This window comes from Onychomys torridus, chromosome 9 (genome assembly GCF_903995425.1).
Source record: "Onychomys torridus chromosome 9, mOncTor1.1, whole genome shotgun sequence".
Taxonomy (NCBI): domain Eukaryota; kingdom Metazoa; phylum Chordata; class Mammalia; order Rodentia; family Cricetidae; genus Onychomys; species Onychomys torridus.
In genome coordinates, this window is record NC_050451.1 from 43,048,892 (window position 1) to 43,068,777 (window position 19,886).

Here is a 19,886-nt window from a genome sequence, read left to right on the forward strand (position 1 = left end):
GAGGGAATCCCGCTTACATCACTGCTCATTAGCATATGTGACCTCATCAGGAGGCGGGGCAATTTCTCCAGGTGTCTGGGGGGGGGGGGGGCAGTATTTAAAGGGAAAAGCTGACAGTGCTGCTGAGTGAGAAACCGGTGCTGTGAGCCGCTGGGCTACACTCGCACATGCACGCCGATGCACACGGACCTTGACAGCAACATGGACACGGATACAGAGACCACGGCACTTTGTTCTTCCAGCAGCCGCCAGGCCTCCCCACCAGGGACACCCACACCAGGTGAGGGCTAATCGGAGTAGGATGTGGCTGAAGCCATGGGTGGGGGAGCTGAAGCGTTGTGGGAAGGTCAGTGCCAGGGTCCACTGAGAAGGGAAGAGCAGATGCAGCCAAGGGGACCCCTGCACTTTGGAGGTCTGCACAGCCAACGGGAAGGGAAAGCTGCCCAGGTGCCCCTCCCCCAACAGGCTCAGGGCTTTGCTAGAGAAACTGGTACTTGCCCCCTAGGTTAACCTCATCCCTGATAAGCAGAGCCGGCCAGAGGGAAGGGGGAAGGAAAGCGGTAGCCCACAAACCCAGGAATCACCCTCTGAGGGGGCTTCCCTAAAGACCTGTTGTAAGGGTTTTTTCTAGCTCCATCTTTGGCTGCCTGCCAAATATTGATCCTGTGCTATTTATAGCCTCGCTCCATCCCCCTTTGTTGTGTCTGTTGTTGTTCCTCTAGTCACCCCAACCCTTGAATTGTCATCCTCCCCACATACACACTCCCCATCGCTACCTCCCCACGAACACAATATTCTCTCCCACTCACAAGGCAAAAATCCAGGAGGATTCTCTCTCACACACAAATATGCACTGGGGGTGCTCACCTACCTACGGGGACACAGGAAACAGCACACTCCCTTTCTCTGGCTCCCAGCCCCCGGGCCCCCAGCCCCCCGGCCCCCGGCCCTAGAAACAAGGCTCCTGGAAAGTTTCTGATTCTGCCAACACCTGCCAGCAGCTCTCAGTTTGAGACCTGAGATGCAGGAAGCAATAAGCCCGTTAGTGGAGAGACAGATCACTTCCCAACCCACCTGGTCCTGGGGCCTAGTCTAGGGGTGTGCCTATGCCAGCGTAAGGTGTGAGTAGGGTGTAATCCTGTGCACAAGTGCCTCCCCCTACCTGGCACATGTTTTGAACAGGTTGTGGCCAGGACCTACAAGGAGGAAACCATTATGCTAGTTCCTTCAGAGTTCATCGCTTTGGGTTTCTGGGTAATTTCAGTACAAGAGGCTGGACTAATGACTCTCGGTTCTTTTGAGATCATGGTCTTTATATGCTGTGAAGAAGCAGCCGAAATTAACCCCTCAGCAGGAATCTAGATATACCTCGCTCCCAGCTTCCTTTTCTCTCCCTCTCTAGAAGCAGACACCACACTTCTGAAACAGAAGCCAGAGAAACTGTTGGCAGAGCTGGACCGGAGTGGACCACCTCCTGTCCCTGGGGCCCCCAGACGAAGAGGAAGTATGCCTGTACCCTACAAACACCAGCTGCGGCGGGGCCAAGCTGTCGATGAACTTGACTGGCCGCCTCAGGCCTCATCCTCTGGCTCCTCTGACTCTGTGGGCTCAGGAGATGCAGCCCCCACCCAAAAGGATGGTGTCTTTAAGGTCATGCTCGTGGGGGAGAGTGGTGTAGGCAAGAGCACCCTAGCAGGCACTTTTGGAGGTCTCCAGGGAGACAGTGCTCACGAGATGGAGAACTCAGGTATTTGGGGGGCACCCTGTAGGGATGAAAGTGTTTCTGGTATGAATAGACACTGGAGGACAGAGGTCAAGAGAAATCTCCTCAATGTTTTCTGTAGCAGTCTCCCCAGAGGGGATTCCCTGCTGCCGGGAGCCAAGGTGTTCCTGGTTACCAAGTCTTACAAGTGTTGGGGAACCTCCTCATAGGCTTTATTCTCTCTTTCCCAACAGAGGATACTTATGAGAGACGGATCATAGTGGACAAAGAAGAAGTGACTTTAATTGTTTATGACATCTGGGAACAGGTGAGGATGGAGATGTGGCCATGAGCCGGTGGAGCTGCAGGGACTTGGGAAGGGCAGTCTGGCTGAGGCTGCTGACATTGCCCGGTCTTGGCTCCAACACGGGCCAGAACATGACTTTGCATGGTTGCGTCTCGAGGAGCAAAGGCCCACCTTGGTGTGCCTATCATGGCTCATGGCTGTGATACCCACCGTTTTTCAGGACCTTTTGGCTCAGACAAAAGTTAGAATCTGAATTTGACAGACTCTTGAGCTTCAAGTCAGGGTAAACACACAGACACTGCCCCATTGGTAAATACTTCAGCCTGACAGTCTGATGTGACAGGAAGAAAGGGCTCCGCAGGGTCAGTAAAGGGAGAATTCCAGGTTTCTGAATACTTGAACACAGTGTTACTATGTAGAAAGAAGAGACTAAGTCCTGTTACTTTTAAATTTTTTAGCTCTTTATTTTGGGGAACAGGGTCTCACAGTGTGGCCCACAGTGGCCAGGAACGCACAACTCCCTGCTTTCCCCGGCCTGCTGTTGGGGGATTACAGGTTTACAACATGCTAGTAATCCATCCCGGGCCTTGGTGCATACTACAAGCATCCTATCAGTTGTGCTACATCCCAAGCCTTTACATATTCCTCAACATTATTTTCTAAATCAGGAGCTTAAACCCATAGACGGTTAACCTATTCTGGGATCCTATTTCCCCAGTTCTCCCACGTGGGACTCACATCACTTTTAACTTCTCCATCCTCCGCAAGGCCCAGGGTATCGGAATTCTGCCATTAACTAGCTCCCAGTCCTAAGGAAGGGGCCTCTCTCACATCCGATTCCTCTTGGTTGAGATGCAGGTTCCAGTCTCTATGCCTCCAGCTCTAGCATTTTATGGCTCTCTGCTCATCTGCAGGGCGATACAGGAGGATGGCTGCAGGACCACTGCCTTCAGACGGGGGATGCCTTTCTCATCGTCTTCTCGGTCACAGATCGACGAAGCTTCTCCAAAGTTCCTGAAACCCTTCTTCGGCTCCGGGCTGGAAGGCCCCACCATGACCTACCTGTCATCCTTGTTGGAAACAAGAGTGACCTGGCCCGCTCCAGGGAGGTCTCACTAGAGGGTGTGTATCCTGAACCCATTCTGTAATCGAAATCTCAAGCGATGACTTTCCAGGTCATTCTTCTCCTGGAGGCTCACACAAATTTTAGTCCCTGGGTCAGGGAGGAGACCCACTACCCAGTTCCTGGGGTCCTTCGCTAGCCCTCGTTGATCCCCCACCCCAGGCACCTCGCACTCCCTTAAGCACCTCCGTCATAAGACCCCAACCCAGTTCTGAGTTGGGATTCAGTGGTCCCACCCCCATCTCCCGCCCCACCCGTGCAGGCCCGCCCTAGCCACGGGCAGAGCTGCCCATCGGGCGCCAGAGCTGCTGCTTCCTTCCCGCAGAGGGTCGCCACCTGGCCGGGACGCTGAGCTGCAAGCACATCGAGACGTCGGCCGCCCTGCACCACAACACTCGTGAGCTCTTCGAGGGCGCCGTGCGCCAGATCAGGCTGCGGCGCCGGGGCCAGCGAGCCGAGCCTGGCAGCCCCGACGGCCCCGCGCCGCCCACGCGCCGCGAGAGCCTCACCAAGAAGGCTAAGCGCTTCCTCGCCAACCTGGTGCCGCGCAACGCCAAGTTCTTCAAGCAACGCTCCAGGTCGTGCCACGACCTTTCCGTGCTCTGAGCCACGGTCGCCATGGCCACTGCAGTCGCCATGGTCACCGTGCCCTCTGCTCGCCCCCTCACCCTACTCCTGCCGGTCTAGGAAACCAAATATTCCCAGGATGCCCTGGTGTGAGCGGGAGGCGGGGCCGGGTGGCTGGTCTGTCCACCGCCTCCACGCCTGGTCTGAACTGCTGACCACCCACAGCACCTCACGACCTGCGAGTCAGGGGAAAAAAAATACCGTGCTGCAAGGTATTTTTTATTATTATTATTATTAACTCACAAGAGGCCACCTCTCCTAGCAAGAGACTCCAAAACCTAGAACTGGAAAAGTGCTTTGTAGCCTCCTGGATGGAGTTGACCTCCTTGGTACTCTGAACAAGCCTTACCTTTAAGCAAGTTTTAAAGGTAAAAACCCAGAGACGACTCTTCCAGAGATAACTGAAAATGTTCTCTTATCCGCCACCCAGGTCCACTTTGCCCTTAAGAAGTTCTTAAAGGAAGGGGCCTAGAAGTTGTTCTTGAGGTCGGACTCTGCTTTACCCTTCTGCTGTGGCACGACCCCTCCCCTTTAAGGTTACTGAAGTTAAGGTGTAGGCAGACTCTTGCCTTTAGGTGCCCTAAAGTAGAGCTGAGTGCTGGCAACCCCTTTGGCCAGGGCCTAGGAGGCACCAGCAAGGAATCCCCCTTTCTCCTTTCCAATAAATTTTTTTTCTATCGCATTGTGTTCATCTTGGCTTTCTGTTATGGAAGTTCCCAGAAAAGGAGACGTGAGGGATGCTTCTGTTACAGGCAGGAAAACGGGGAGGCCTGAGAAGCCAGGACTGGACATCTTTAGGAAAGGTCCGGAGCTGACTTGGCCCTGGGGCAGGCCCTCCACAATGAGACAACAGGTCTGGAGAGAAACGGTGATACCAGAGTCCCAGGCTCCAGCTCTGGGTCCTAACTCTTTATCCCACCCTACCTTACGGGGAGCAGCTGGAGAGGTGACCTTTAGCTCCAGAGTCACCCAGTTTTGTCTTGGGTTGGTTCAAGGTAGAGACTATGCCCCCGAGAGATGCCCATTAGCTGGGGCATGCTAGGGTGGGCTTGTGCCTTCCCTGGCGGGGCCCCACAGCTCCAGCTGTCACCTGCAAAGCCTGTGTGAGAACTGAAGCTGTCACTGCCTCCCCTGGGGACACCCACGCCTGCTGCTGCCTGAGCCATGAGTTTGAACAAAGAGAGTAGAGGCAGCAGCTCTCCTCACCTCTAGACATTTAGTTCAGCTACCTGAATGCTGGCGAGCCAAAGCCTCCAACCCACCACATGCAGCGTCCTAGAACCTGGTAGAAAGAGATGAGGTGCTTCCTAAGTCCTTGTAACTAGGGAGCAAGGCACCAGCAGAGGATGAGATGAGAATACAAACAATGGACTGTGTCTGCTAATTCCTTAAAGACCTTAGAAGGTGTTGCTGTCAGTTTACAGGGGAGGAAACGGTTTCAGCAGCTGGCCTGCAGTTACCCAGTAAACAGCGGGCCAGGGACTCTACCTGTTAGCTGCTTTGGTTCTAGCTTTAAATCTGCAGTTCAAAACAGAGATGGGGGAGAAGTACAGCTGAGAAGATGCAGGGACACAGTGGACTGAGCCATGTGATGGCCGAGGTGAAAGCCAGGGCTATGGCAATGGTGCAGTAAGAAGGCCTGGAACTCTGGAGCCCACGAACAGAGGAAGTTCAGATTGTAAAATGCAGGGAAACACACAGGGCCAATGAGGGACCAGATGGTTGTGCATTTGGGTTGAAACCTCAGGGACATGAAGAGGAGGTAAAAGATGAGCACAGAAAAGATTTGGAGCCCGACCACAAAGGACCTTAAATGTCAGCTAAGGAGTTTGTGCCTAACTGCAGGAAGTGAGTCATTGAAAGTCCCTGCATGTGTAGCATGTTAGCAATGGTCCTTTGAGACGAGGAGGTTGGTAGAGTTGTGCATGGGCCGGGACAGCAGTGAGTGGTAGGAGCTGTGGAACTGACTTCAGGGGCTAGAAACAGCGATACACATGGAGGTGACGCTGTTTGTCACAAGAAGCACAAGAAGCCTGGGCTGGAAGGTCAGACATTATGGGACAGTCCAGCGCTCAGGAGACTGAACAGGAGGATCATGAGTTTAAACCGACCCTGAGTTACACAGAGCTAGGGATTGCCTAGTATTCCAATCCTCCTGTGTCTACCTCCGAGTATTTCAATTACAGATCTCGACTACGATGCCTGGCTTTATCGGGTACTGTGGATTGAACCTAAGGTTTCGTGCATGCTAGGAAAACATTCTCTCAACTGCATCTCTGGCCTTGGTTTATTTTTTATTTTAAATTTGAACTGGAGAGATAGCTCAGTAGTTAAGAGCACCAGCTGCTCTTCCAAAGGACCCAGGTTCAATTCCCAATACCCACATGGCTGTCTCAAAGCTGTCTGTAATTCCAGTTCCAGGGGATTTGACACCCTTGTCTGATCTCGGTGGGGACCAGGCACATAAGTGGTACACAGATAAACATGCAGGCAAAACACTCATACACATAAAATAATAAACTAATAATTTACTATTTCATTTATTTGTGTCCTGGGATATAAGCAAGCCACAGCATGCATGTGGAGACCAGAGGACAGCTTGTGGGAGCTGGTGTTCTCCTGCAATAAGGGTCCTGGGGATTGAACATGGCCGGTTAGGCTGCGGCACGTGCCTTTACCCACTGAGCGACCTCAGCAGACCCTAGTTTTGTTTGAGACAGGGTCTCCCACTGCACTCTAGGCTGCCTGTACTTCCAGAAGTCCTCTTGCCTCAGCCTCCTGAAACAACAAGTGTAAACCACCACATCGAGTTTTGAACTTTTTGGGAAAATATTTTATTCTTGTTTTCTGTGAAAGAATGTCAGTGCATCGTGTGCATGCAATGCCTGTGGAGTCCACAAGAGGGCATTGCATACCCCGAACTGTAATTCCAGATGGTTATGAGCCACTGGGTGGGTGCTAAGGATAGCACCTAGGTCCTCTGCAAGAGCAGCCAGTGCTCTTAACTGCTGAGCTGTCTCACCAGCCCCCTGGCTTGGCATTTTCAACCATGGCATGTATTGCTTGCTCAAAACCAAATAAAGATAAAACCAGGCATGATGTGCAAGCCTGTAGTCCCTGGACTTGAAAGGTATCCCTGTCTCAACAAACAAATACATAAATAATATAACATAAACTATATATAAAATATAAAATAACATAAACTATCAGGCTGGGTGTTGTGGGGCATGCCTTGAATTCTAGCACTCAGGAGGCAGAGGCAGGTGCATCTTAGTTCGAGGCCAGCCTGGTCTACAGAGTGAGTTCCAGGACAGCCAGGACTGCACAGAGAGACCAGGTCTAAAAAGACAAAAAAAAAAAAAAAAAAAAAAAAAAAGATAAATAAATGATTAAATAATATAAAAATGCAGCAAACTGTCAATGTTACAGAGAAAGGAGGACTGAGGAGAGTCCTGGGCAGATGAGAAGGCAGAGAAGCCATCGCCATACATGTGGTAGAGGAGCTAGGACTGAGCACACAGGAAGACTCACTCATCAGATGTCCAGAAGGGATAAGGAATGACAAAGGTCCAGTATTTCATGAGATAGACGCTTCAAGCGTGAATGTCGTACATGGAAGGCGATGGCAGGACCTCCCCCAGGAGGAGAGCCACATAGCACAAGCCTCCCTCCCTCCAACTCAGCCAGTCCCATCAGCCAGACCCATCTGTGTTCCCTCCAGACGCCTACGGGAAAGAGCTCAGAGCAGACAGAAGCTAAAGCCAGGCTCCCACCAGACTTGGGAGAGGTAAGGTCTTCTCGGAGAGCCCAGCCGGCTCTCTTCTGCCCAAGGCAAAGTGAAGTGTTGCCCTGGGCTGAGGTGAGCTGTCGGCAGCTTGTCTTGGGGCCCAAGTTGCCTATGGCTGAGTCAGATGCCCATAGAGCTCTTAACCACTGTAGTTACGTCTTGAAGTCCATGCTCCTTTCCATCTCCTGCCATTCCTGTAGCTCTGTCCACAAGGCTCCCTTAGTGTCCAGACCCTGTATGCTTTCCCTTCGTGGGCCAAAGAGGGCGATTCTTGTCAAGGAAGCTGTCTTTCCATTCAGGCTTCTGCTGCAGTTGTGACTTAAGGCTCGGCTGCATCTAACCCCATCTAGAGAACAGAATAGGGGCTCTCCTTTCTGAAAGGGTGCCAGCATTGTGGGGAGAAGTCCTCTGGGAATCCCAGGAAGCCTACACATCTTCTTTGTTAATCTAGCAGTTTCAATCCACACCAATCTTGAGTCTATTTTTCTGGGAATTTAATATTTCAACCATAAATGCTTGAAGACGTTTTGTTCTCCTCAAGTAGTAAGCATCTGCAATATGCCATGCACTGTGCTGGGAAGACAGACATATGCACGGCACAATCTCAGAGCCTCAAGGAGCTTTCAGTTAAAGCTGGAAACGTGGGGAGTTAGTGACACAGGTCAAAACCAGCAGCCACTAGAGCACACTTAAAAAAAAAAATTATTTATTTTTATTTTATGTACATTGGCATTTTGCCTGCATGCATGAGGGTGTCGGATCCCTTAGAACTGGAGTTACAGACTTCTGTGAGCTGCGTTGTGGTTGCTGGGAAGTGAACCAGGGCTCTCTGGAAAAGCAGCCAGTGCTCTTAACCTCTGAGCCATCTCTCCAGCCCCTAAAGCACACTCTTAACTGCAGGCCATGTTCTGCACTCCGGGATTCTAGAATTAGGAACTGGATCTAAAAGGATATGTAGGATTTGGGTCTACACAGTGAGTTCCAGGACAACTAGGATTACATAGTGAGACCCTATCTCAGACACACACACACACACACACACACACACACACACACACACACACTATAGACAAAAGCAGGAAAAACAAGCCAGGTGGTGGTGGCATATGCCTTTAATCCCAGCACTGGGGAGGCAGAGGCAGGCAGATCTCCGTGAGTTTGAGGCCAGCCTGGTCTACAGAGTGAGTTCCAGGACAGCGAGGACTACACAGAGAAACCCTGTCTGGATAAAACAAAACAAAACAAAATAACATAAGAAAATGCAGGGATGAGCTCACTTCACTCCTGTACAGAAGGCAAGAAAATCTGGGTAGATGGTGGTGTCAGGTTGTCCAGAAGCAGGCAGGAGCATCCTCCTTCCCAGTCCCTTCTTCCTGGCTCACTGATTGATATGCCCAAGGGCCTTTCCTTTTTTTTTTTTAACATAGGGTCTGAGACATACTAGGCAAGCACTCTGCCACTAATCTGGATGTCCCTTTTTGTTATAAAGAAAAAAACCCCTTAAATAATAAAGCTTATTTTTATTACATTTATTTACAGGTGTGGGCGTGGCTGTATGTATGGTTGCCCAGGCTGGCCTCGAACTCACCTTGTAGCCCAGGCAAACTCTGACTTTGCAAACATCAGTCTCATCCTCCAATCCCTGGGATTATGGGCCTAACCTATCAGCCTGACTTCATGCATTTGAATACAGAAGTCAGGCATCCATAACTTGCTGGCTTTGTAAAACTCAAGCTTTAAATATGAATTCAGTTTGGCCTTGCAGGCTTTTTACTTAGCACTCAGGATGTTGCCCTCTTTATTTTTCTGAGCTTCATCTATACCACTGTAGGTATGAAATGAAGTTGGTTAAGGGACCTGCTGGAAGGGTAGTCGTGAGGCCTAAACACAAGGGTGTTTGGGAGGGTGGAGTTGGGAGGAACAAGGCAGACAGATCATCTGTGGGATTTGCTGGCCAGCCAGCCTTATTGGTGAGCTCCAGGCAGGTGAGCAATTCTGCTCAAAGGTCAAGATGGGTGGTCAACATCTGAGGTTGACCTTTGGCCGTGCACACACATGCATACACACACACACACACACACACACACACACACACACACACACACACACACGGCTGGGGATGTAACTCAGCTGGTAGAGCACTTGCCTAGCACAAACAGGCCCTGGGTTCTACCCAGCCCTGGGAGGGTAAGAAGAAAAAAAGCAAGTAAAAGGAGCTCTTTAAACACAAAATGTACTACCACTCTGGATACACAAATGTGCTTTCCGGCACACCCTCCTGCGAGACACACAGGCAACACAGGACTTGGGGTTGTTAGCTTGAGGGAGTTGTAGGGAAAAGGCTAACAACTAAGGCGGTCCGCTTTGTGTTTTAAACCAGAACTTTTCTTTAGACAGAGGACCTGTGCTGATTTAAAATACTTATTAGGCCAGGCAGTGGTGGCACACGCCTTTAATCCCAGCACTTGGGAGGCAGAGGCAGATGCAGGTGGATCTCTGTGAGTTCAAGGCCAGCTGGGTCTACAGAGCTAGTTCCAGGACAGCCAGGGCTATTACACAAAGAAAACCCTGTCTTGAAAAGCAAAACAAAACAAAACAAAAAATATTTATTAGAAAGAAAATTGCCAGGATAGGACTAGGCTCTGGGAAGCCACAGGCTGGCGCTGTGTATTTGTGGACAGCGCAGAGGTTACCAGAAAAGGACTGTAACAGTACTACTCTAGGCTTCTTCCTTCTAGGCCAACCGAAGCACAGATGCCTAGGTGGCATTCACCTTGAGTTTTCAAAGCCATCTTCATGGTGATCTGCCTATACAGAGCTGCAGGTATAGAATGGTCGGTTAGTGAGATTTGTTTTCCTGTCAATTAGGCTAGCTGTACACATACAGGACTTGAGACTTTAACCAGGAACTCATTGACTTCCCACTTCCCACCCACCCTTTCCCCCTTGTAAATGCTGAGTATTTTCTCAAATGAGAGTGAGGTTGGGTGGGCAGTCAAGTGAGTAAGCATCCAGAGGAGTGGGGATGATGACAGAGCCAGACCCACAAACTCTAAACTCTTTTGTACTTAGATCTCATTCAATCCTCGGAACACATTTATGAAACAGGCAACACCATCATTTCCTCTTACAGATGGGAAATCAGAGGTAAAGGAAAGACTTGAGCTTAGTCAGCTACCGGTGACAGAGGAGGAATCTGAAACACGTAGTTCCGTGTGCCTGCAGAATGACCCTGTAGTCAACACTGGACTATAGAGTGGCCATCTGCTAGCTTTCTTCAATGTAAGGTTGAAGAGGAGGCTAAATTCCAGCACCCTTTATTCTACACAACTGGGCTTTGGCATGCTTCAGCTCTGACTGGGGCACATCTTTTCTAGAACACTGGCAAACATTTGACAAGTGTCTGATTTCCAAGGTCATGGTTTCCCCTTTGTAAGCCCAGCACTGCCTGGCTCCTTTCCAGTCTTCAGGCATCCTCATCCATCTACCCTTCGCTCTAAAAACTGAAGTGCCTAATGGCTCTGTAGTGACTTCAGCCAACTGCCCAGGGCTCTTGAGTACAGATATCTGGATCAGGCAGCAGAGCACCCAACTTTAAAAGTGGTTTTGAAAGCCAGTGGTGGTGGCCCACACCTTTAATCCCAGCACTCTGGAGGCAGAGGCAGGCAGATCTCTGAGTTCAAGGCAGCCTGGTGTACAGAGCAAATTCCAGGACAGCCAAGGCTACAGAAAAACCCTGTCTCTAAAAACAAACAAACAAACAACAACAAACAGTGGACTTGGAGAAGACCTTCCCTCCCTTCCACTCTCCCACATGATGTAAAATGGCAGTTAGCTCCACCTCACATATTCACAGAGCTCTCAGTCAGGAGAAGTCTCCAAAGTAAGCCCTAGCTCTGGATGTTGGATCCAAAGGCTGCAAGCAAAGAGCAAGAAAGACTGGAGCTGGAAGATTCTGATACACAACTCAGACCAAAATTCCTTCTTGTATCCAGCTGATCCAGCAAGTGCCTTCACCTGGTTGCTATGGAAATATCAGTCTCTGGTGGATGGCAAGCGGCACTTCAGAAGTATCAGGAGCTACCATGGTAACGCCAAAAAACAGTAGAGATGTATCCTCTCTCCTGGAGGAGAAAGGAATGGATGATGCTGGGGGGGGGGGGGTGGGGAGTTGAGCTAGAAAGGGAGTTTTTGTAAAGCCTGCCTCTGACTTTGAGAGGAAATTAGTTCAATAGATGTCTCCTATGTGCAAGGCAAAAGACATAATGAAAAGGATTGGTATAGCATCACCAAACTGAAATTATTGAAGAATAATTTGCAAAGAACCATAAATGCAGAATGAGCCATGTGCTCACACCTGTAATCCCAAGACTCAGGGCCAAGGTAGACTCCTGCTGAATGTTTAAGGCCAGCCTGGGCTACGATAAAACCCTACCTCAAAAATCCAAAACCATCCAGCGAGTCCGCCCAGTGGATGAAGTTACTTCATCCAGACGTGTGACTACGCCAGACAATCAGAGTTGGATGCCCAGTACCGACATAGTGAAAAGAAAGAACCAACTCCCACAAGTCTTCTGCCCCCCACACATGTCCCCCACCCCATCCCAAACACACACACACACACACACACACACACACACACACACACACACGCGCGCGCGCGCGCGCGCGCGCGCGCACAAACAGACTAGAAGCAGCCTGGCCTAGTGAAACATACCTGTAATCCCAGAACTCCAGAGGCTGAATGAAGAGGTGATTCAGTAGTTAAGAGCACTACTGGCTGCTCTTGCAGAGGACCTGAGTTTGGTTTCCAGCAACCACATGGTGTCTCATAACTATCTTCAACTCTGTTCCAGAGGATCCAATGTCCTCTTCTGGCTTCTTCAGGCACCAGGCTCACACATGGTGCACAGACATGCTTGCAGGCAAAGCATCTGAACATATCAAATGAAGAAGTTTTAAAAGAGGCTGAAGCAGGACTGCTGTGAGTTTGAGGCCAGCCAAGCTACATGGCAAGATTGTGTCTCAAATAAAAGACCATAGCTTTGTAAAGATTTTTCTTTAGTGTGTGTGTGTGTGTGTGTGAATGCTACATGTGTGTGGGTGCCCTAGGAGGTCAGAAAAGGGCATCCGATCCACTGGAGTTGGAGTTACAGGCAGTTGTAAACTATTCAACATGGTGCTAGGCATCAAACTCAGGCCCCTGGAAGAACGGAAAGTGTTCTTAACCACTGAGCCAGCCCTCCAGTTCCAGAACACAGCCAATCAAAGGAAGGTATTGTCACTGCCTTAGAGGAGACATAAACACAGACTATGAGGCTGCCCTGGTTAGCTTTGCCAGCAACTTGACACACTAGGAGGAAACCTCAACTGAAGAATTGTCTGGATCAGACTGGCCTCTAGTTATCTCTATGACACATTTTCTCAATGGCTGATTTATGTAGGAGGGCCCAGCCCACCATGGGGGGTGTCATCCCTAGGCAGTGGGCCTGGGCTGCCCAAGAGAGGTAGCTGAGCACACCAGGGGAAGCAAGCCAGTAAGCAGTTCCTCGGTGGTTTCTGTTTCAAGCACCTGTCCTGTCTCCCCTCAATGGCGGACGACATCATTGATGAAATAAAGCCTTTCCTGCCCAAGTTGTTTTTGGATAGTGTTTAATCAAAACAATAGTAAGCCAACCTACAACAGAGCCCAAAGTCAAGTGAGAAGCCTATTTAGAACTGAGGATTAGTGGGAAAATTCTAACTCTGCTGGGAAAGGATCTGGATCTGGGTCACTGTCTCACCCAACCCCTCCCACTCACCCATGCTCAGGTGGGAAAGCTGGAGGGGTGGTTTCTTCCACCTTAGCCTGGACAGAAACTGTTCATTGCCTGCTTCTCTCTACTCTAACCACCCCCTATGGAGGGATGAGTAACACAACGCTGAGTCACACACAGTGACACCAGCTGTTACCTACTAGACGTTGCCACCTTATATGGGGTAAAAGCACAGCCAAAGGTGTCTTAAATGTTTCCTCACACCCGTCCTTGTCTTTCAGCGAGAAACTGTATGATGAGTTAAGGACGGGGTAACAAAAGGCTGAGGTAGAAGACACAAGGTTCAGAAAGGATAACTAGCTGGGTGTGGAGATATTAGGGAAACCAAACAGAAATAGGGGCTCATCTGAGAAGGGACGGAAACGTGCCCTGTGAGTATAATAGTTTGGAAGAGTGTAAGCCAGCTACAGCTCAGGTTCATGGCCTCAGGATGACTAACCAAAAATGGTTCCCTGCACTGCTCAAGATACATTAGCAGCCAAATCAATAACTATAGGGGACTGGGCCATAGCCAGCAGCTCCTACCTAAAAATAGAGTTCTCGTTCTTTAGTTCCCTTCCCATAGGCCCAAAGAGTAAAGTAGGATGGCCTGAGAAGGGGAGGGGGAGGCAGAGAAGAAGAGCCACAGGGGAAACTGCAGGCCAAGAGTCGGGAGCTAGCCAAGTCCAGTGGCCGCTGATGTCACCAGCCAGCCTCCAGGACTGCGCGATTTAGTGTAGAAGCCATTCCAGAGGCTAACATCTCCACACAACCATCACCCCACCTAGAAGCCTGAGAGCTGACAAATTAAAACCCAACGGCAATTATCCATATTTTTAGCGTGATAAAGTCTTAGCATTCTGTTGCCATAGAGATCAGTAAAGAATGGAGGATCCCTACAGAGCCCTGCCCCTGAATTCAGGTCCTCTCCTTTAGGTTGGCTCCTAGGCCTGGAGCCTCGTGCTTTCCTCACTCCCGCTATGCAGAGCTGACAGAGGAGGGTGCCCTTGTCTTGGGTAGATGTATTCCTGGAATACTCAATTCTCTGGAATTTACTGGCCCCCAAATCTGTTATCCCAGGTAGAGCTACAGGAAGAGTAAGGGTTGGAGTTAGGTTCCAGTTCTCCATCCGGTTAGTAAGCAGTTGCAGGGGGCTGGAGAGATGGCTAAGAGATTAAGGGTTCTTAGTGCTCTTCTAGAGTACACACACACACACACACACACACACACACACACACACAAACTTTATAAAAAGAGGAAATAGTTGTAGACATCAGTCAAGTGTGGGGAGCCCTGATATACAACGCCCAAGCCTTTTTGGATGTTGAACTGCCATTCCCACTCCAGGTCAAAAGCGGGGCCTAAAGGCAGGCTGGGTAAGGAGCCTGAGCTCAGAGGTGTCCCTAGCTCACAGCCCAGCAGGTGGCAATGCTCTCACACTGCCATCTGGTGGAAAGACAAGATCTGTCCTTAGGTACATGCGGAGCAAGAGCCTGGAAGAGTGTGCAGAGAGGTACAAAGACAGTTAAGATCATGCAGGAGCCAGGCGGTTGAGAAAGTAACCCAGAGACCAGTGGGTAACTCCACGTGGGTGTGAAACCTTTGTTCCCTTTTCTTCCTAGAGGTTCAGCACAACCAAGAGAGTGAAAGGGCATTAGCCAAGTTTTTGAGCCCTAACCATCAAGGTTTTAGCTCAGAAGTTACCATCACGCTGGGCGGTGGTGGTGCACACGTCTTTAATCCCAGAACTCGGGAGGCAGAGACCCGTCTCAAGAAAACAAAAAAAAGAAGGAAGAGGAGGAGGAGGAGGAGGAGGAGGAGGAGGAGGAGGAGAAGAAGAAGGAGAAGAAGAAGAAGAAGAAGAAGAAGAAGAAGAAGAAGAAGAAGAAGAAGAAGAAGAAGAAGTTAACATCACATAGGTGTCCCAACTAAGACCACCCACAAGTGGACAATAGCCATCCCAAAGGAAGGCAGCCTGCCTTGTGTAGAAGCTTCTGTGTGTCCATGTGCAGACACCTGGCATGAAATCCAGAGAGAAGAACTCACAGAGAAGAGAGGAGTCAGTTTAACTGCTAGGATGGAGGCCAAGGAAGCCACAGACACGGTGGACAGTAGCAGCCCCTCTGACTCTGGGTCGAATGAAGGCTGGTGGAGAAGGGTAAGTACATACAGAAAGGTAACAGCATCCCACCTTCCACCAAACTCCTCAAAGCCCCCAGGGATCCCAGGTGCTTGGCAGAAAAGACAATTCCACATGTCCCCGCAAGAAGTCAGGCCTACAGCAGGCTCAATGCATAAGTCCATGGTCTCTCTCCTGCAGCAGAAAGCTTCAAGGCACACCCCCATGTTCGACTGTCTTTTCAGCTCTCTATTACACCAATCAGAACAATACATCTTCACACAGTGTACAAATATGCCACCACAGATCTCTGTGCGTTTGAGGTCATCCTGGTCTACATAGAGAGTTCCAGGACAGTCAGAGCTACATTGAGAGACCATGTCTCAAAACAACAACAACAAAAAAGGAAGCACTGGAGTCAGGGCCCCAAGGGAACTGCTCCATTTAGATATAAGGCAGCGGGGGTTAAGTTCCAATTCTCCATCTACAATCCTCCTCCATGTTCTTCACCTGGCAGGGGCACTCTACCTTCTGCCAGTTTGGGCACAAGCTACAAATATCCACCTGCTGACACCAGATCCGGCTCCTGGTCCCCATCAGGAAAAGTGTTATCTGTGCCATCATCCACCCACTTAGTCACATGGCCAACTGTCATAGGTAGACCAGCAAGCTCGATTGTCACAGTGCTCCTTGGGCACACTCGGGAGTCAGGAAGCGATGAGAAACATAGACTACGTCTCTCATCTCCCTGGCCACACGAATTCATTCCCCAAGCCTACTTAACTTTCCTCGGTCCCGCTATTCCCAGTAGAATTGCTTACCTAGGCAAATGCTTGCTACGGCACAAACCTTTCATTCCCAGGCAATGTAGACTAAAATTCCCGTTGCTCCAAAATGGTTCTCTGAACAGGACCTGTCTAACCAATACAGTGACAATCACTTTCCAATCCTCCAGCTCCACCAAGACCCTAAACAATGAGAAAGGACTGTCACTGCAAGAAAATCTAGTCTGACGGGTTGTTTTAAAAGTAGGTATATAGGGGCTGTAGAGGTGGGTCAGAAATTAAGAGAGTATATTACTCTTCTAGGTGACCCAAGTTCAATTTCCATCACTACCTGTAATTCCACAGTCAGACGATCGATCTGATGCCTCTGGGCCCCTAGGGCACCCACACAATACACGTCATATACTCACACAGACACACATGCATATATACATGATTAGAAGTCAAATCTTTGGGGCTGGAGAGGTGACCCACAGGTTAAGATCCTTATAGAAGACCAGAGCTCAATTCTGAGCTCCCACACAGTGGCTCACAACTATCTGTTACCCTAGCTCCAGGGGATCAGATACCCTCTTCTGACCTCCCAGAGCACCTGGTACACACACATACATACAGGCAAAATCCTCACACACATAAAATAAAATCGTTTTTGGGATGTGGAGGCATGAGCCTTTAAGCCTTTAATCCCAGCATCTGGGAAGCAGAGGCAGGCAGATCTCTATGAATGGAAGGCCAGCCTGGTCTACATAGTGAGCTCCAGGCCAGCCAAGACTACATAGTGAGACCTTGTCTCAAAAAATTAAAAGAACAACAATAAAATCTTTTTAAAAGGAGGCAGACAGCCAGGCGGTGGTAGCGCACACCTTTTATCCCAGCACTTGGGAGGGAGAGACAGGAGGATCTCTGTGAGTTCAAGGCCAGCCTGGGCTACAGAGTGAGTTCCAGGACAAGCTCCAAAGCTACACAGAGAAACCCTGTCTCGAAAAATAAATAGATAGATAGATAGATAGATAGATAGATAGATAGATAGATAGATAGATAGATAAATAAGAAAGTAAGTAAATGAATAAACAAAAGCAGAGAGACATATAGGGGCATATGGGTAGAGTGTTTGCCTTGAATACACAAAGTCCCAGGTTCAATCCCAGCACTGATACATATAAATGGGAAACAAGCTGAGAGCCAAAGATTCCCAAGCTCTTAGTTCATTCCTAAGGACAATTAAGTTTTAGGTCTCAATCAAGATCCCAGACTCAAGGATGGCAGAAGCAAGGCTTAGCAGTGCTCTTGGGTGCAGCCAGAACCCCCCCCCACACACACACATACACACATGCACTTCCATTAAGCAACTCCAGAGAGCTTTTGCTCTCTAGTTTCTTGAAGCAGCTGCAACCCAGCATGTGCTGGGACTCCTGCTTGTGTGTCAAGGTTGTTGACCTAAGAGGTAATGACAGAAGCCTTTCCACATCTGGGTCACACAGAGAGTTAGACATGGCTACTCACCGCTATGGAATAATTAACCCAACAGATGGTCTTGTTTAGTCTGGTATTAGCTGTTCAAAGGCTGCCACGTGGTACTGACAATTCCTGGGTAGATGGGATATGTGGCTTGCCTACCGGATACTTCTGAGGTGAGCAAGCCTTACAACACCACATAGCCTACCTTGTCTCCCAACCCTTAAACTGGTAAACAACTATAGAGATATATGCTCCCTGGATTAAACACAGAACACAGATGTGGTGGCTGGCAGCCAATGATAAGCCTAGAGTCACATGGGGCTAGAAGAATCAGTTAATAGAAGTGGAAACAGTTCAGTTACGGTGTTGGGGGAATATGAAGTGGGTCCACTGATAGTCTGTCTCACTCATCTCCCTATCATGCTCTTCTAATAAAAAGGTCCTCAGGATGAAGGGACTGCTTCAGATGTGTGTGTCTGAGTGTGTGCCACCCACGGAGATCAGAAGAGGGCACTGAATTCCTTCAGTCAGTTACAGGCACTTGTGAGCCATCTGACGTGGGGACTGGGAACTGAACCCAGGTCCTCCGGAAGAGCATCAAGCTCTTTTAACCACTGAGCCAGCTCTCGAGCCCCACAATACACCAATTCTATAAAAACATGTCTTTTAAAAAAATCACTCCAGGTTGGGGATTTAGCTCAGTGGTAGAGCGCTTGCCTAGCAAGTGCTAGGCCCTGGGTTCGATCCTCAGCTCAAAAAAAAAAAAAAAAATCACTCCTAGAGCAGGGTGTGGTGGTGCCCACCTTTAAGCCCAGCACTTGAGAAGCAGAGGCAGGCAAATCTCTATCTCAAGACCAGACTGGTTGTCTTAGTTAGGGTTTCTATTGCTGTGAAGAGACACCATGACCACAGCAACTCTTATAAAGGAAAACATTTAATTAGGGTGTCTTACATTTTCAGAGGTTGCAACATGGTGGCGAGCGGGCAGACATGGTGCTGGATAAGTAGCTGAGAGTCCTACATCTCGACTGGAAGACAACAGGAAGTGGTCTATCTCACTGAATGTGGCTTAAGCATATATGAGACCTCAAAGTCTGCCTCCACAGGGACACACTTCCTCCAACAAGGCCACACCTCCTAATAATGTCAAACCCTTTATGGGTCATTTTCTTTCCATCACACTGTTTTGTTTGTTTGTTTGGTTGGTTTGGTTTGTTTTGGTTTGGTTGTTCGAGACAGGGTTTCTCTGTGTAGCTTTGCGCCTTTCCTGGAACTCACTCTGTAGCCCAGGCTGGCCTCGAACTCACAGAGATCCGCCTGGCTCTGCCTCCTGAGTGCTGAGATTAAAGGTGAGCGCCACCACCACCCGGCTCACACTGGTTTATATAGAGTTCAGCCCAGCCAAGGCTGTTTAGTGAGATCTTGTCTCACAATGGGCAAAGGGCTCAAGAGGTGACTCACACATTAAGGGCACCCACCTCCCTGTTCTAGTTGTTTCTCCAGAGCCTCAGTTGTCCCCATTTTTTCAGCCACACTCACTTCTCTGTCTCCTCAGCAGTGGGGCTCCCCAGCTGTACTTGTAAATCCCTGGAACCACACGAGTAGCCAGTGAGGGTTTTTTTGTGCAGTGTGACTTTGTGGTATTCCTTGGCTCCCGGCCAGCAGGAGATCTTTCCATCCAAGCTGTAATTCTTAGAGTACTGCCCTTGCTACTAGTGCTGCTGCTGGTACCAGTGGAAAGCCCTTTGTAAGCCTGGCCTTTGCTGCTCGTCCTAAGAAGAATGCCAAGGATGTTTCACAAGATACAAGGTGCCCAACCCAAGTATCATTGAGCGGAGAACAAAGGCGGGCAAGGAACAAAATCAATGCTCTCGACTACCTAACAAGGTTTCAAACAGCTGGATCTCCCAACTAAGTGACTTGTAGAAGCAAGAAAGCAACCCCAAAGGAAGAGATCAGAACAGGAGACTTTAAGATGTGTTACATTTGTTTATTCTGTGGAACATTTGTTTAATGATGCAACGATGTGTTGCATTCTTTTATATGGCATTTGTTGAACTCTGTGAAGCTGTTGTTACTGTGCCTGTCTGAAACACTTGATTGGTCTAATGAAGAGCTGAATGGCCAATAGCCAGGCAGGAGAGAGGGACAGGCAGCGCTGGCAGGCAGAGAGAATAAGTAGA

The 19,886-nt window shown here is 49.4% G+C and overlaps 1 protein-coding gene across 1 annotated transcript; it reads left to right on the forward strand.

Annotated features, from left to right (window-relative positions):
- Positions 1-27: 27 nt before the first annotated feature.
- Positions 28-4,441, forward strand: Rem2 (RRAD and GEM like GTPase 2). Its single transcript, XM_036199393.1, has 5 exons — positions 28-280; positions 1,403-1,747; positions 1,957-2,030; positions 2,924-3,131; positions 3,458-4,441. The coding sequence occupies exons 1-5, from the start codon at positions 178-180 to the stop codon at positions 3,736-3,738; spliced, it is 1,011 nt and encodes a 336-aa protein (XP_036055286.1). The 5' UTR covers positions 28-177; the 3' UTR covers positions 3,739-4,441.
- Positions 4,442-19,886: the final 15,445 nt, after the last annotated feature.